The sequence below is a fragment of the Crinia signifera genome, chromosome 3 (genome assembly GCF_055691185.1).
Source record: "Crinia signifera chromosome 3, ASM5569118v1, whole genome shotgun sequence".
NCBI lineage: Eukaryota > Metazoa > Chordata > Amphibia > Anura > Myobatrachidae > Crinia > Crinia signifera.
In genome coordinates, this window is record NC_139219.1 from 168,436,889 (window position 1) to 168,456,207 (window position 19,319).

Genomic DNA, 19,319 nt, shown 5'->3' on the forward strand with positions numbered 1-19,319 from the left:
CCTCTCAAATAACGGGTCCCGCTTCTCCTGCATAACGAGGAGAAGCGGGCACCCGTTATGGGGAGATATATTAACACCCCCCAGCCGAAGGGACGTTATGTTCAGCGTTTACGACTCTCCTTATCGGCTCCCCCGGCATGCGCACTCTCCCTCTCCCCCCTAGCTGGCTCTAATGGGCATGCGCGAGATCTCACTAAAACCACGAGGTCTCCAGCGCAGCCCAAGCCAGAAGCAGGCCTAGCGTTGTCCCCGCAGTGGGGGATAGGACAACGCTAGCCCTGAGCTGGCGAAGCGGCCAGAGCGAATTAACGCCTGGGCAGCTGTTAATACATCGCCCCGGCAGCTAAACACTGGGGGGGATTGCAGGGAACAGCCCCGCCGAGTGTAACTCGGAGGGCTGTCACTAGCGCATGTTAGGTGCACTAGTAATACATTAGGGAAATCGTAATCCCCCCCAGTTAACCAGCGTTCAGTGCATTTCTGCACTTAATGCTGGTTCATACATCTGCCCCAGTGTTTCCTAACCAGTATAAAATTACTTGTTATGCTGATGCAGTTGCAATTAGAGGCTGTATGTATTTAAGTGTGATATATTGTGGGGATGGGATGACCACTTCCAATTAATGGCTGATGTATAGGTAGCTGAATTATGTCTAGTAAGAGACAGGGTCACAGGAATTTTTGGAATGGGTTTTTTGTGCTGATAAAGTGTACTGTCTGTTTTGCCATCCTGAAAGATATCCAAAACATTCTTCTACACAGTGCAAACAGGGTATGGCATTGTAAAAGGGAGTTTTGGGGCATACACACGGTTCGATTTGGACACGTTTTCTATTCAGTTTTGCTAAATTGAACAGTGTTAACTGCCTTCGATCTGGAAGATCTGCTCTGTGCAGCATCCCCCCACAATGAAATGCAACTAATATGCTGGAATGCACTGTAACATCAATTCCCTATAACATGCATAATGACAATTTTTTTTAACTCCTCGTTAGTTTTAAATGTCTTTGTACTTACAGAAGGATAATATATGTAAACACTGCAAGACATATTATTGTATAATACTTTGCTGGCATCTGTGTCTGGTACACCGTTTCCCTTTTACACTGTACCTGCTGAAAGGTACTACCTGGTCAGCTGTAATTCATGAGATGGAAGTCATAACAGGAACAGTATCATCCTGATTGATAACAGATATTTAGCAATATTTAGTAAACAGGAAAAAGGCTGAGCACACCCTATTATATAAAATACATGCCCTGATGCAGTTGTGGCCATTTTTCCGGTGATTATGGCCGCGCTGCTGCCTTCACCGCAGGACTCTGGAGGGTAAGTATTAAAAATGGGTGCAGTGTGCGCGGTGTGGGCCCCTGTGGGACTCAGGGGCCTGTGTGCACCACGCACATTGAACCTATTATAAATATGCCATTGATCACATACAGTAGACACCTATATACAGTACTGTCCTTATGTAAGTATTGGCAAACATTATGTATGCAAAGTACTGTAAGATGTGAGAGAATACAAAACAAGGCTTGTGTGCCTTATGCAGAAGGAATGGTTAGTTCATAATCTATTATTTATCATGGCATAAACACATTTATTATAACACATTTTAATAAGACAAAAGCTATTTAATTATTCAAGCGATATTTATTTAGCAGCATAACATCAACATGGGACAACTTTTTCTGTTAATAAAATGATTTCCTTGCTAATAACACGGTAACCATAAAATCTGAAGCTCATCTTTCAATTCTCACATAAATGAGCATTTACATGTATCGATTTCTTATGTATTCTCGGTATGTTAGCACATCATCTTTCCCCAGTGGCTGCATGATACCTCTGCCGGCTTGGATGTGAGCATGAAATATATCCACTGACTTCCTGTCTACCTTCGGAGGAATAACTTCATATATGTTGTCCTGTGAGAAGGAAGAGATACAGCCCCTGCAGGAAACATACATAAAATGCATCAGTGAAGATAAAACAAACAAACAAACAAACAAACAAACAGTGACAGCACCATATGAAGATATTACTAACTGGAACAAATATTAAAATCTTCAGAAGATTGTGACTGGTCATCTGTCTATTAACCCTTTTATGCATGGAGGCCACTACAGTGGACAGTTCTTATTAAGTTACTATCACCTATAGAAACTCTCTTAGGAGCACTAGTGAATGGTGTCCCCACTTCTTTGGACCTCTACCAAAATAAGAAGATACGCCGCCTAGTGTCAGTTTTTAATTCTTACAAAAACAACGAGGTCAAAACAAAATGGCTGTGAAAAAATTCACCAACAACTACTTTTTATGTGAAATCCTTTTACTTTAAATAGCATACCAGGTTCAAAAATAAATTCAAAGAAAGTAATGCTAAGAGCAAAATATAACAGATGTCTTCATCATATTTGAATTTTATTTTCCTACTGTAGTTGATGTAAAATCCACTGACATATACTGTAGGACCAAACTCAATATTTTGCTAGCCATATAACAGCCGTACAGATGTGTCCTTGTACATCTTTGCTGTAGCAATGAAGAACAGCCCTTTTTAGCACACTAGGCCACGCAAGAATTTTATTAGCGCTTTTCTTTTTGCAAAAAAAGTGTCTTATTCGCAAAGCGAAGAGGATGCACAAGGAGATTGTGAGGATTAATTTGATATATGCACTTGTATATATATGTGTGCGACTGAGTCTCTAATTCTGGAAACAAAATGTAAGCTGTAATGTAGTTTTTTTCCAATACAAGTTCTCTTCTGCTCCATATACAGCCTCAGTCATGCACAAAATAGAAGTGTCCTAAGTCACATTCATCAGCACAGTCTTCTTGTGTGTCCTAGCCACACTGCATGGGCAAATGCCTTTTCAGAATAAAAAAGATGCCCAACATAACCATTTTGCGTGGTACCTGGTGGCTCATGCTGTATGGCGTATTGAGGCTCAGTAGAGCACGCAGAGGGGGGGTTTCTGAGTATCCAGAAACCCCTCCAGGAGTCTAAGGGCCCTCAGCTGAAAGCTTAGGGTCCCCTCTTTCCATGGATATAAGAATTGTAAAAATCGGCCCTTGGGAACCGGAGATATCTGACTTCAAAGCAGTGGTCCCCATCCAAGCCTGTTAATTGTTATTCCCAGTCAGATATTTCAGGTTCTGTCTGACATAGAGTTTTTCTGAGGCTATATTCCAAAAGCTGTGACTCTCTCCCTTTGAGGAATACTAGCAGCTTGTCTCTACTATTCCCAGAACCAGAGATATCAGCCTGCCAGCAGCTGGTTACTGCTCTAGCTCCACACACCTGGTATGTAGTATTGTATACTCGTGGGCAGATTGCTCTGCCTCCTGAATTCTGATCCCCTAGTCCCCAATACCATTTGGTAGGTGGGATTCTCTGGTTTTTAATTCCATTAAAATCAAATAAATCTATTTCCGGGAACTGGAGATATCTGCAGTCAAGCAAGCTATCCTCCCACCAGAAAATTATGAATAATAGGCCCCTCCACTAGACACCCCTCCTCTGTGTATTAAACATCCTCTACCACCCTGGAAGTTATGTATCAGGGCCCCTTCATTCAGCCCAATGCCCCCTTCTCCCACCATTTGTGCAGGAAAGGGGTAATTAGTGGAATTACTGATCCAGGCCCTACATGCTGAGCGGTTGATATAATACCACCCACAGGACATCAAAGCTTCCCCCACCACTACCGCTGGAGGATCGGTAGGGGCCCCAATACATTGCTATGCCCAGGGGTCTGCACTGCTGTTGATGCCCCTGTATGTATGTATGTATATGTATGTATGTATGTATATATATATATTTTTTTTGTTGTTGTTGTATTATTATTATTAATATTTATATACATTTGGTCTATCTATAATACTTTAACTGAACCGGCATATACTGGGTCACCTAAGTGTCCATCTCCGTGCTTTGCTCCGCCCCTCTGGAAACCCCCTTCTGAAAATCCTGCATTTGCCACTGAGGCTAGATGTATGAGGACACCGCTGTATATGCCACTTTTGATAGTGGACAGCATTTTACAGATATTAAGTTGCAGCGTGACATGTTGTGGTTTAGTTTGGCTTATGGAGTTGCTGGTGAATGTAATACTTATGTTCGTCCACCAGATGTCGCTTTTGAAAATCACTATTGCGCATGCGTGAGGTCTCTAACAAAATATTCTACAGTAATATACTGCAAGAACTACTTTACTGTATGCTAAATGCATTACACAGTTTTGTTGGGGGACACACAGTTATAACATGCTTTAAAAATAAGGCCTGGGCTTCAGGATCGCTAAATACAGATTACGCACAGTAACTAGAAATGTAAATATACAGGTACTGTACATGCTGTACAAGTGCCAAGTGTCATTTTCCATCTGCCTTCCAAATAGATACTGGGCTGCATGTTGCATTATAAATTCACTAGAATTGGAATTATGAATATAAACATAATAAAATATTTACTTTCACTATCGTATTTCAGCATCTAGGCCACCTGCAGCCAATAAAATTCACTGAGCGTCACTATATAATTACAGGTAATCATCACCTGCCTCAGTGTCTGTCTTGGCTTAGTGGGTTCAGCTATAGTTACCACACCCTATCCTCAGGATTCTGTTCATACAAAGGACACAAAGTGTACACTTTTTATAAGAAAGTAACGTAGAAATCGGCTCTATTATCATTTCCATGCTGAATATGTTTTACAATGTTAATTTCAATACTCGGTTTGTGACCATCACAACTTTTGAAACAATTTCACTGTGAGCTCAGTTCGGGTGCATTCACGTTCGGCTAACCTGCTTAAGTTTTTCCATACTGCCACAAGCTACTGTAGGCACCTCTGACCATGCTTTGTTTTCTACGATTACTGTATGCTGTGTCCCCAAGCTGCACTGGATGCTAAACTGCAAGATTGGAAAGCGGTAAAGAATTTTTTTTTTATTTTGCAGGAGACGCTTGCAAAGTATTTCACACAGTGAACTCAGTTCAGGTGCAGTAATGTCCGGCTACCCTTCTGAACTCTTTCCGTAATGCCACAAGCTACTGTAGGCACCTCCTACCATGTTTTCATTACGGTACGCTATATCCCCAAGCTGCATAGGATGCTAAACTGCCTGGTTGAAAAGTGGTTAAGAAACCTCTTTTTTTGCTGAAGAGATGCATAGCATTTCACATGAATGGATTTGACGTTTTTTTGTTGTTATAAATACAATTATATTTTCATTATCTTGTGTGTTGTTACTGTATATGGGTCTATGGAGACATACAGTAGGTCTATATTCAATCAAGGCCTACATTTTTGCCAGGTGAAAAAAACCCTTCATTTTCGCCCGTTTTTTTTAAGGCAAATACGTTTCTTCAATCTCAGTGCTGATTTTTTCCTAAACAAAAAATCCAGCATTGGCTTTGTCGAATTCGTGGCCATTTTCACCCATATATTTTTGGATATCTTGAATAATGTGTTTTATTTCTGGTATATTATATATGCATTTGTCTCCTATTATATATTTTTATGTATTTTGTTCATTTATTTCTTAATATATGAACAAGTGATTGATTGCTAATTGATTAATTGATGTATTAGTATTGGTATATACTATTCCATTTGGAAATTCTTCAAACATGCCTTTTTTATCCACTTGGCACCAGCTCCACCACAATACCGCAAACTAGAGAGGACTTCATTACATTAATTTACTGGGATGCTGCTTCAGATTCCTTCCTCCAGCAGCTTACCTGTCCATCAAACAATCTGAACCAAACCCCTTCCCCTTGTCCTATTCCATCGCTGGCCCTCTACATCCATTGTTACTGGAAGTGTGAGACATGATTATTTATTGTATGTGCATGTAATTAGTTATATATTTAGGATTTAAGTAAAAACAGTTTATATCAATCACTTGTTCAACAATTTTTTATTAGCACTGCTTTTTTTTCCCCTGGTCCCAATATTTAGTGATCTGCACACTTGCAATTATGTGTCTTGTGATATTACTCACAGTCCGTCAGTTGCAGCATGATTGATATGACGCAATGTTTGGGGGGTGGAGCATTGACAACCGGCACCGTTCTTGAAAACCAGAGCATGTCATCCATTTTCGGTAAATGTATTGGTCACAGATACGGACTTCCAAGACCCTTCTATGACCATTTTGAGTAAGCTTTAGCTTATACAGACTGACGCCCTCTGCAAACATTGTGAATCACAACCATTGGCAAACAGAGGCTACATTCTCAGACGCAGTATTTGGATCTCGCATGTGAATGCAGGAATCGTGTAACTACAGTCAAGTTTTGCTGTATTTCCATTTCATTTGTTCGGAATTGCACAATTCCTTACAAATCTGAATCAGGCCCTCAGTTGCATTCAAAGCATCCATGGCTTGAGAATTGATCAGTGCTGGCTTTATAGGCACCCGATGAAATCAGGTTCATTACAGGAAATGAATTATTAAATACTATAAATAAAATATACAACAGCCATTCCTGTGCTCATATGCTTAAGAGCACAGAAGTATCAAACATTCTTAAGACCTGCATTACTTTTTCAAAAACACCATTGTATGTTAGTGTACTGCACATTAACAAAATAATAACATTACATTTTTTGATAATGTGAATGATTTGGGTCTTTCTTTTGGACACACTGTATGTCTAACCAGTGTAAAAATATAGTAAACACCCTGCTTTCATTCATGACAACTTTGACATAACAGCCCAAATCCATTTTGCTCACGATAATGGAACTCTGTTCAATATTCATGTTTAGTATTAACTGTGCTGCTCTTTCTAAAATGTAATTGTGTTGTAATAGCAGGAAGCTTTGCTTCTACTTTTATATCAGCTAGCCTAACAACTAAGTGACTAAAAGTATAATTTCATACATTGGTGAAAGGAAATGACATAATCCTGGTCAAACTTTGCTCCTACAAAAACATTATAATTTTGTTGTTCCTGCCTTACCTACTTTGCATAAACCAAGTTGTAATATACAAAGTATAAAACAATGGTGCGAGAAAGTGAGTGAATCATTTAGGATTATAAGTATCCTGCATTATTTTTTACCTAAACAGAATCTGACTGTAGACATGTTGTTCACTGTAATATAATATCACCTTTATGTCTAATCCCAAAGCATTTATTCTGCACCAATTAATGTTTTTTAGGGCAGAGCCAGCTACCATACAGGGCCCTAGGCTAAGCTGTTCTAAAAGCCCAATTGGCCCTACAATATCATGTTAATCTAACTGAACCTATAAGTAATAAAATTAAACAATAAAAAACATAAATTCCCTTTTCAGATTCCAGCATTAATAAACCAGATCTAGTGATGTAATGGGAAGCCATGGCTTTGCATTCTAGAGGAGAAGAGCTACTGACTAAGGCCAGTATTCAATGCCTCTGATTCTCAATATTTTCTGGGGAATCAGGCAATTCCCCGGGTTTACAGGGAATTTTCTCACAGGAAAAACAATTCGCCCTATTTAATGGACACAATTCTCTGCAAATGAAGAGCGAATGTCTGGCGATTCTCTGTTTGTGATTCTCCGCGATTCGCCAGTGGTTTTCAATGGGGTTTTTAGTGGAATTCGCCGAGAGTGTATTCAATGCTGAAGTGGAGAACTGCTTTCTCCAGTGATTTTCCCCGGATTCTCCATTTTACATTCGTCATCTTTTTCTGGAGAACTGGAATGTGATCTTTGAAAATAAAGTGTTTTTTATTTTTATTTTTGGAGCACATGAATATATTTAAATTATTATTATTTTTTTAAACAATATATATATATTTTTTTACACATTCACCAGCAGGGGGCCGAGCCGGGAGCCGCTCATTAATATTCATATATTCACTGCACACTGATCCCGATCATTACACATGCACGATCGGGACCAGTGTGTAGCGGCTTCGTAACACAGCCCCCTGCCAGCTCTGGGGGGCTCTCCCTGTGTCCCCCACAGCCCTCCTTCACCCCCTGTCCGGCGCAGGCAGGGAGGCTTCCATCTCCCTGCCTGCAGCCGTCCCTCAGCTACCCGGCGGCATTCGCCGCCCCCCCTCCGCCCTGTCCAGGGTGCTTTCCCCCGGCTGAGGAGCATAGGCAGAGGTGAGCAAAACAGTACAAGGGCGGGAGGGAGTTGAGCTCTGTACTCCTGCCCTGCTCCCTGGCTCAATCGCCTCCTGCCCTCCGCCCTGTTACATTCGCCGCCCGCCCTCCGCCCTGTCTTCCCATTCTCAGCAAATTCGCACCCAGGGGCGGAGAGCCCCTGGAGTGTTGAATAGGGCGGACGGGCGGCAGCCCGGCGAATCGCCCTACATGGAGAATTGGGGAGAAAGTGCAGCGAATCCTACACAGGATTCGCTGCCTCCCCCAATTCCCAGCATTGAATACCTGCCTAAGAGAGCTGTGGAAGAAGAGGGAGGAGAACCAGATGCTTTTGGAGAATATTGTCATTCTACTTCATATAATATAAAGTAAACCAGTCATGCTCAGTGTATTATGGTGGACTAAAATACATTTGCGTACAATAGACGCTTGGCACTGCACATGTCATTTGCCATACTTCTTTGGAAAGCAAAGATATTGCATTTGTAGATGGACTGCTGAAGAAATCGTGAAATTATTGGGATCTAGTGTTCCTCAACATCACACATTTTTGTATAGAAGATGGGCAACCAAACTAGGGCCCACCCCTACTCAAATATGTCTCCTGTCCCTATACTGATTCCTCCACACAATTCTGAAAAGACTATGGAGGTGCAATGGGGGAACTTCACAGCCAAGCCGGCCTTCTAATGCTCCGCCTCCAGCCCATGCTGCAGCAACCACCTATGAGTAGTGAGTGGAAGTGAATGGAGTCAGTGGTGTATACCTGCTGACTTTATTTCTCCTCTAATTGAGGAGGCTGTAGAGGAGATGCAGCAAGTCACTTTGGGGGGCTCGGCTGGCCTGTCATACAATCAGGCGTCATCAACATGATCACCATTTTACATGTAATGTTTTCCTTTTATAGGAAATATAATCTTCTGTTACACAACATCTTTTATTTGAATTTATATAACAAATGTGAGCAATGCTGGCATTTTCAATAGATATTTTGCACATCTCTCAGAGAAGTTGGCACTTAAAGGGTTACTATGGTACACAAAGATACCCTTGTGAGAATCTAAAGGTGCATACACACTGTACAATTTTTTGACCAATTTCGTTGAAAGATATTTCCCTTGAACCCAGTGTCCTGGATGAAAGATGTTGACGACAGACGAAAGACGAAAGACGAAAGATCTAGCTACAGTTTATAGGCTCTTTTAAAAAAAAAAAGATAACCAAATTGAGCTGCATGCTTGATGAATAACTGGCGGGTATGCGCATAATCATTTGTTGGTCGTCTGTCATCAAAATATTCGTCAACATCTTTCGCCCAGGACACTGGGTTCAATGGAAATGTCTTTCAACAAAAGTGGTCCAAAAAATTGTACAGTGTGTATGCACCATTACTGCACAATGCAGAGAATTGTATTGCCCCGAAATAATGATGTTGTTGGTTTTATTTGTATCATATATGATCCCGGCGAGAAGATGTCATGCAGCGTGTATATCCCTCCTGAAAAGTATTGATTATATAGGAACAATAATTAAATGTCATACATACACAGTATAGGAAGTCAGATGTTCTCTAGATTGTTCCAACGGAAAGAACATTTGTGCAGTGTTCCTCTTATCTTTTGGGTATGTACCTAGCTTCATAAGAGTTGAATGTCCCAGAGTATTGTAGACTACAGTATTTTTCAAAGGGAACATTTGATTAATATGTTTAATAAAAAAAAAATCATGAGAACCGTGTGCAAATGATTAAAAAGTAGTTAATAATTTATACATATAATAGTAACAAGAGCTGAAGTCGCCTCAAGATCCAGCAGAGTTATGATGAATAGTGAAAGACTAATATGGATGCTGGTTGCTTACATTTAAGATTTCTTCATACAGTAAGATTGGATCTGCTTTTTGCAGTATCTCCTGATTCAAATTGTACAACACTACTTGCAGCTGAGCAGAAATACCTTATGCCAAAGTCTGCTTTATTACTGAAGGCCAGTAATGTTGCTACCGAATAATTTCCACATGGCATTCTGTCACAATCTAATATAATTCTTACATACCAGAGGTTTATAGTGCCTCCTCCTGTTTGCTATTTGCTATGTAATATGGTTATATCATGGGTCCCTCAATGTACAGTCCAGCATAATATGTCTGCACTTTGTAAAATAAAAGAAAAAAAAGAAGGCAAATTATATTATACAGTATATCAAAGTATGGAGGAGACAGCACTATTAGTTTCAAGTGCCGCCTCCTCCCCGTCCCCCCGATGCGCCACCACTCAGCCCTGCCCCCAGAGCTTTCAGACCACAAATGCCAGGTCACTCCTGGGACGAACCTGTGTACTAATCCCGGGTGCGACCTGGCATTTGTGGTCTGAAAACGGCATTAGACTTAATTGCAATGCAATGCCACTAGGACGCATAAAGGAAGCTGATTTATTTGCTGTTGATGCTACATTGTAGCATTTCCTATACAAATTCAGAGACTCAGTCACATACAGATATGCAATTGTCAGATCTCAAATTAATCAGCACAGTCCCCTTGTGCATGTGAAGATTAATTTATTGGCAAAAAAAAAAGGCAAAGATGCCTCATGCTAGAAGATTCTCACGTGACCTGGCGTGCCAAGAAGAGCTGTTTATGTGTGACTGCATCAATGATGTATGATGACATATTGGTATCTATTATATAACCATTGAGATTGAGCCCTGACTCTCCATCGATGGGATAAATTTACTAAGATGAGAGTTCTATTAATGGGATTTTGACCAAAGAAACCAAACAGATCTTCAGATTGTTTGCTACGGGCAACACCCCACGGTACTTATGTATTATCTGGGCTGCCGATTTTTTGATTGTATGCCTTTACTTAAGGCATACAATCAGATGCGATGCGATATCGCATCACATCGCATACGACCATATCGCATGCGATGCGATGACCCGATTTTTCCATAGGATTCAATGTTAAAATGGACTGAGTCCATTTTAACATGGAATTCAATGGGAAAAAGGGGTCCTTTTCATACCCCTACTATCCAAGTGGGCATGGAGTTTGATATAAACCTGTGGCGAGCGTATCGAGCCACCGAGCCCGAAGCGTGGCGAGCGAAGCGTGCCCCGCGAGGGGACGGTATTCTGTGTCCCCTCGCGGGGCTCGCTACGCTCGCCACAGGTTTATATCCAACTCCATGCCCACTTGGATAGTAGGGGTATGAAAAGGACCCCTTTTCCCATTGAATTCAATGTTAAAATGGACTCAGTCCATTTTAACATTGAATCCTATGGAAAAATCGGGTCCATCGCATCGCATGCGATATGGTCGGATGCGATGTGATGCGATGGACCCGATTTCAAAATCGACAGCCCAGTTAGTACATAAGTACCCATCCCACCTTCAATAGAACTTAGTAAATTGACCCCTTTGTGTCCAGACTGCCCTTAGACACAGCATAATGTAATACGTTATCCCACTTCCCTCTATATGTAAGGGTCTCCCTACTGCCAAAGCAGCACCTCACCCCCTCCACTACCATCACAATGTACTGACCATTGCCCCATCCTCTACCAGTTACAAAACCAAATAATGTGTCATTTAAAAAACAAAAAAAAAGAATTACTTGGCATCATCTGTCTATCGGGCTAGCAGGGCTCACATGCAAGTGATTCTGGCATGTCATCGCCCCCCCCCCCCCCCCCCCCCCATTCAATAAGTGTCACCCCCAGTGGGAAATTTACCACGGGAAGAGGGTGTTTAAGAGTGCGCCACTGCCATCACTGTTTTTTTTTACCAACTCTACACCTGCATTTGTGTTATTTCTGCCTGACACCAGTCACTCACCCTCTACTCTGCAAGGCCTGACCGCATTTTCCTAATCGTATCATGACCCACTGACATACCCACATATTATAGATGACACTGAGTAGCACCTGCTGTCCTGTATTCTGCTTCGCTGTGTTAAATTATATTATATTTTTGTATACCTGCTTTATTTTCTATATATCCAGAATGGGGAAAGTAAGAAGGGTGTTTTGAAAAATTCTGCTAGAAAACTGCATCAGGACTTGGTTTAACCAAACCTGTTGTCCTCTGGAGCAGCAGTTATCAACCTGGGTTACTTGTACCCCTGGGGTAATCTGCAGACTGGTTGAGGGTACTTGCTAATAATATTGGTAATGCCACTATCTTCAGCCATCCAGAAGCCCATGGTGCAAGTCTCAAAACTCTGCTCCACAAAAGCTACTATTTATATCACTGCTATCCACCATTGTCTAGATCAAGGGTCCTCAAACTATTTTGCTCTGGGACCCCATTAAACAATAAAAATAATTACAGGACCCCAGCAAGTCACTGCAGAAGGTCATCACATCACACGTGTAGTCAGCAGACAGCACATACATTGCAGCATTGTGGAGGCACAAAATTATGTGAAGAGTCTAAAATAACAGCCAATTCAACAGATTTTTCAGACTCCTTGAATCACTGACTGAGATTAAAAAAGTGATCAGCCTGATGGTCAGCAACATGGAGTCGCGACCCCTCGCTGAGAAGGTCGGGACCCACTTTGGGGTCAGGATCCACAGTTTGAGAACCACTGGTCTAGATTGATCAGTATAGATGATGCGATATCATAGATGATGCGATAACATTGCATGCTATTTCTGGACATATTGGTCCAGAAATAGCATGCAAGTACCTACTTGTATAGTACATCATGCTGCCACTCACCTCTGTAGCTTGCTTCACCCTCTGTATGTGCATGGGTGATATAAATCTATTATGTTTTAAATAAGTATTACACTATGATTAGCTTCTTATCCATTTAACATTAACCAACAAGACAATTATTTCTTAATAAGGTGATGTCAGACAATGATTGTATTGAATTGTGCTTTGATCCAACTGCTTGGAATGACTTCCAAAACACCAGATATTTTTGTAGCATATCAAATTACTGTAAATCTTTTTAATGTACTGTGTTATATACTATTTGTTAATTCTGATAAAAGGAACGGTTCTCAAAAGTGTTAATTTGTGTGAGTTCCAAAGTTCCACCCACACATTTCCCATAAGGTTTGTTGCTATCTGCTAACTTGAATGAGTGGGATCTGTTCAGTGTAACTATGCACGTGAATCCTTGTTATTCATTGCTAAGTGTGTTGGAGCAGTAGCAGGTATATTGAACAGGAAGGAAGGAAAACAACTACAAAATATACATTTATTTCCACAGTTAGCAATAAATGCAACTAGGTTACATGGCTGTAATTACTAAAAGCTCAGCTCTATTCAAAATAATGGGATTTCATCCCGGTTAAATGTAGTCACAAGTACAATTATAACAAATGTTACAGAGATTGAATGATGCTTAATGCTAGACAAGTACTACGAACATTACACAATAAGCTACGTAATACAAAACAATGTTATTTACTCCGAGGTAAGCACAGTTTTTCTGTACTCTCCACTAGGAAATTGATCACGTTTTCACATTTTTTTTTTAACCTGTAACTGTTTACCCATCACCACTATGTTTGTTTATAATTAATACAGTACCTACTTATGTGTCTAAGTACCACTTATTGTAAATGTATACCAATTAACCACTTAGGTATTTATAAAAACAAAACAAAAAAACACCCTTTCTGATTATGTGTTATTGTTTGCCAATGAATGTAATGGTATTTTGAATTAAAGTTAACATAGTGGAAATTAGCTACCTCTTGACATACATGTACGACAGGTTGTGAACATAGGACACAAAGAGTACATTTACTACAATGGGAGTTCTATTGAAAATGAGATGTTGCCCATAGCAACCAATCAGATTCTACTTGATTGGTTACTATGGGCGACATCACATCTTCAAAAGTGAAAACATTTTTTTTACCCCTTTGTATCCTATTGTACTGTATGTTCGCAACCTGTCGTACATAAATGCCAAGAGGTAGCACATTTCCAATATGTTAACTTTAATTCAAAATACCATTACATTTATTGGCAAACAATAACACATACACAAAGCTATCAGAAAGGGTGTATTTTGTTTCTCTCTACTAACTACATTTCTTCAAAGGAGTTTGAAAATATTCCCTTCTCTGTAGATATTTTAATGGAAACATTCCATCTCTGTGCAAATAGTAGATACCATATAGCTATATAAACACAATACCGCTGCCCAAAAACCTCTTAGTACAAGAGATAAATGTATATGTCCCCCCGTAGTGTGCTGCTTGCTCCTGGACTTTACCACGGTCCCAAAGTGCACTTGCAAACAAAAAAGAGAGAAGCGCAACGTAAGCAAAAACACACTTTGTTTACTGGAAACATATGCTCACATACATCGGGGTTAAAATATATCAGCTTGCCATCCCAAGGTGAAACCGGAACAGGCAGATGAATTATGGGATCACATGCTCCTCCATTTCCCGTCTCAGCAACCTCTCACGCTGCACTGTCAAAAGCCGCCACTGTCCGAACCTACAGCCCAAGGGGGCACCGGAGCAAGTAGATTTAGTCCGAAATCAGCGGGTTGGTGAGTGCCGGGACACTGGAATACAACCAGCCCCAGGCTCCATGTTATGTGTCAGTGTGTGTTTATTTAACTATTTTTATTACTGTGGAACTACAAGACCCAGCGGGCCCTTTAATGCCCCGCAGGCTGGGACTTGTGGTTCTCCAAGTCCCAGCTTGCGGGGGAGGCTTGCTGGGACTCATAGTTCCACAGTTTTAAACAAGTTTATTCTTTTTTTTACACCATCTTATCAGCCCGGTGACCACAGCCCAGGGTCACCGGGGACAGCACCAGGCTTCAGCCTGGTCAGGTAAGTCCTGGAGGGGGGGATCCCTTTATTGGGGGGGTACCCACTCCCCCAGGGCCCCTGGCCAGGCTGAATGGTTAGTAGGGATGAATGATTTGACCGCGGGGACTTGTATAAAAAGTCTCCCCCAGGCTGTGGCATTACCCTGCTGGCTGATTTGGCCTGGGGCTGGTTCTTAAAATACGGAGGACCCCTACTCATTTTGTCCCCCGTATTTTGGGAACCAGCCCCAGACCTGGAGCCTGTGGCTGGTTGTTAAAAATCGGGGAGCCCCTATTTGTCGGGTTCCCTGATTTTTAATTACCGGCCCTGGTGCTGGTTGCGGCTGTGGGGGGGACCCCAGGCCATTTTTTTCATTTATTTATTTAATTTTCCATTTTTTTTTACACTGCAGCCTGCACGGATCTGACTGGTCCGTGCAGGCTTAAAGCAAATACGACAGGAAAATAAGGTGTATTTTTCTGCAATATTTTCGTGGCCGTTTCGCGCCAATTAGCGGCCGTATTTTCAATATGGCCGCTTAGTAAATCAGGAACCACCATTCTTTTCAATGGTGAATTCTGTCATATTCTATCGATGGTGTAGACATTCGTATTTGTAAATACAAATACGAATGCGCCATCTTTAGGAATACGAATTGCCGTATTTTCGGGATAGTAAATCCCGAAAATACGAATGTGTAAAAAATAGGTGTATTTCTGCCTACGAATACACCTATTTTTTACGAATTCAAATTAGTAAATTTCCCCCATAGTGTCTGCTGACACCACTTCTTCAGGAAGAAGTTCCTAAGTTGAACTGTTCTGACTGTAAAGAAGTTTTTTCTTCTAGATGAACAAAATCTTTTTTCTTCTAATCTAAACTTATGCCCTCTCGTCCTAGATTCCTGTCTAGCAGAAAAAAGGGTGTTTGACAGTTCCTTATATTGGCCTCTAATGTATTTGTACATATTGAGCATGTCCACCCTTAAATGTCTCTTCTCTAGTGTAAATAGTCCCAGATTGCTTCATCTTTCCTCGTAGCTTAAATTCTCCACTCCCCTAATAAGCTTTGTTGCTCTTCTTTCTAATTCTATGATGTCCTTTTTATACATACCACAACAGAAATTTGTTACATGACAGTGGGTTAGTAGTCAGCATTTCGGTCTATACTTAGACCTTTGTCAAGACCCCCTCTCCTGCCTTCTCCAGTGTGTAACTATCTATGACACCATGTGGACCTTATATGCTCACCAATTGGGGAATCCAGGTCACTCCCCCTTTCAAACCCAGAAGCACCCCTTATATCTATTTATCACTGTATCCCCATACGCCAGTAACATAGAGGCCAGATATCACTATGAGACGCAAGGTGGAACGCTTAACGTCTCATACACTGTCGCATCTGGCCGGAACTGGAATGTCTGAATGGAACGCAAGGTGGAAAGCACAGCGTTCCCGGAATAATGACCACATACGTTTTTAACCTTGTTCTTCAGCAATATCTTCATTGGCACTATTATTAGCATCTCAAAGGATATTGTTATGCATCACTAGAGCCTTTTTTTGAATACTTTTCATTATTATCTGTGTAATACTACTGAACCCATTGTACCATTTCTGTCTTATACATGTTTATTTTATGGACTGTTGAAAAGTTATTGAACCTACTCTCTATTCCCTGTACTGTAAAGCATATGCCTACTATAGTATGCAATTTATTATTTTTAGAATATACCGCTGGGTACAAGCTATCTGGAGGAATTCTCCTAAATTTTTAGTTTATACCCATGTTCCAACATTAGGTATGGGACTATTCAATATATGTAATTTAAAATAAGATGTATAATATGTATTATGGTATGAACTATGCTGTACCTTAAAATGAATCACAATATCTTCGCATGGTCTATGAATCAATATGTACTAAACTACAACTATGAATGGAAATAGATTAATGTTGTCAATATCAATTGAAAATTAAGTAACACAAAAATGAATTATGTTACTAAGTTTTATACCACTGAATGTCATTAAGTTATATACCACCAAAATGGATTATGTTATTTTATCCCCAGACCTTTAGCCTAAGAATTTCTATGAAGTAGTCCTCTAACAATTATAAACCCAATAATGCAATTTTGCTATAAAGACTTAAAGATAGGTCCTTAATAATTACTAAGTCCCTTGCCCCTGAGTTTATTAGAGTTTTTTTATCTTTATCCTTCGGAACATTTTTATCTATTTTTACGGCATCATATGCCACATATTGCTCTTTAGACCATCATTTATTCTCTCTGGTTTTGAGAAAAACCTATTCTTCATGCTAATAGGTACTGTATGTGAAACTCTTTTTATATCAACTCCACCGTATCCACACCTTTATAGAAAAGGTCCACCCTTACATCTTCTCCTCATCCTCATCCTCCATAGTAATTTTCTTTTTTCTACAAGTATGATCCTTCAATATCATGTTCTTCCCGCTCTTTAGAATATTGAAAACACTGTACAAAACTCAGTCTATAACTTTAAATAAAGAAATATATTGATTTCAGGCATGATTATATCACCATCTAGATCCCAGCTACCCCTAATGAAGTCCACTCAGGACGAAAGCGTAGGGTCTCCTTTATGAATTGAAATCATTCAGGCGTTGGATCAGAAATCAAATTCTCTGGAAAAACTGACAATTTTATTTATCTGTTACAGTTGCTGAATAAATTATTATTTTATTTGACTACAAATTTAGTTCTCCTATTAATGTCCACTTTAGTCTTTTGGTGAATATATATATATATATATATATATATATATATATATATATATATATAAATATATATATATTAGTGGTGGGCAACGATTAAAATTTTTAATCGCGATTAATCGCATGAAATTTTTGCGATTAACTGCGATTAATCGCACTGATAGGCACATAAGCGCCTCTTACCTAAAATATTGTTGCCAGGGGTTCCGTGCTCGTTGCCAGGTGGGATTACATGCATGTTGCCATAGTGGGTTCCCTGCTTGTTGCTAGGGAAGGGTTACTTGCTTGTTGCCAGGGAGGTTTACTTGCTCGTTGCCAGGGGGGTTTACTTGCTCATTGCCAGGGGGGGGGGGGGGCGTTTCTTGCTTGTTGGCAGGTGGGGGGTTTCTTGCTCATTGCCAGGTGTGGGGTTTCTTGCTCGTTGCCAGGGGGTGTTTTCTTGCTCCATGCCAGGGGGTGTTCACTTGCTCCATGCCAGGGGGTGTTTACTTGCTCCATGCCAGGGGGTGTTCTCTTGCTCCATGCCAGGGGGTGTTTACTTGCTCCATGCCAGGGGGTGTTTTCTTGCTCCATGCCAGGGGTTGCAGGTCCACAGCGCTCCCGGAATCTGCACTTCCGGGTAGCGCTGTGTGTGCACTCTAAACTTCCCTGACAGACGCTAGAGGTAAAGGAGCACCTCTAGCGTCTGTCTCCTACACAGCGGTGGCCATATTTGGAGGGGCGCTCTGCACCCGTGCGGCGCAGCCCCATCTCCCATTCCTTTCCTGTGCCTGTCAGCCCCGTTTACTTCGTGCACCCCCCCGCATTAACTGCGTTAAATATTTTAATCGCAGTTAATGTGCTGGCGCGTTAACGCAATATTAACGCGTTAACGTGCCCAGCACTAATATATATATATATCTACTAAGGATCCACTCCCTCTTTTTCAAACGAAAGCTATATTACACTTTGACTGAAATACATTAAGTTGCCTGTGAGTATGTATCTTTAAAAGAATCTCTAGAACTGACCATTTAGGGCTATGCAATTACTCAGTCTTCAGTAAGTGCTAATAATAATGCCTATTTCCACCACCTAGACGGTTACCCCTGAGGAAGTCGTTTTAACGACGAAACGCGTTGGGTTTTGTGCATGTTGACCGTTATTAAATCCATGACTCCACACAGATGAAAAAATTGTTTTATTGCTATATTTTATCTGTTTTATATATTAAATCTGTTGTATTGTGACCACATTGTCACCATTTGTTCTATTGGTGGTGGATGCATTCTAGGAGGGCGCACTTTGTCTATTGTCTGCCATTTCTTCCCTTTTTTCCCCCACTAACAGGGGGGACCCACTTAGTTGCTGCCCATACATTTCTTGTAGCGCATTGAAAGGGTATTCTCTCCATTTGTCCCATCTTTCTGTTAGCTACCCCGTGATTTGCTGCTTCTTAAGGGCAATATGCCGTTATTTAATGATAGATCAAAGAGAACGTCAAGAGCCAAGAACATGTTTTTGGAGGACGAGCAAGTGTTCATGTCAGAGGATGAAGACTATTTTAGTCATTTAAACAATGTGGAAAAACTCGCTACCAAAGAATTAAAAAGTTGGTACGATGTCACCACATTGGAGAAATATTTGGAAGTCAAGCGTGTACCGAGA

The 19,319-nt window shown here is 40.7% G+C and overlaps 1 protein-coding gene across 2 annotated transcripts in view; it reads right to left on the reverse strand.

Moving 5' to 3' along the window:
- Positions 1-1,633: 1,633 nt before the first annotated feature.
- Positions 1,634-19,319, reverse strand: part of FIG4 (FIG4 phosphoinositide 5-phosphatase) — a 330,801-nt gene continuing 313,115 nt past the window's right edge. For both annotated transcript variants that reach the window (XM_083176914.1, XM_083176913.1), the window contains exon 24: positions 1,634-1,953. In XM_083176914.1, coding sequence (XP_083033040.1) covers positions 1,776-1,953 — 178 coding nt within the window. In that variant the 3' untranslated portion in view covers positions 1,634-1,775. The remainder of the gene's footprint in view (positions 1,954-19,319) is intronic.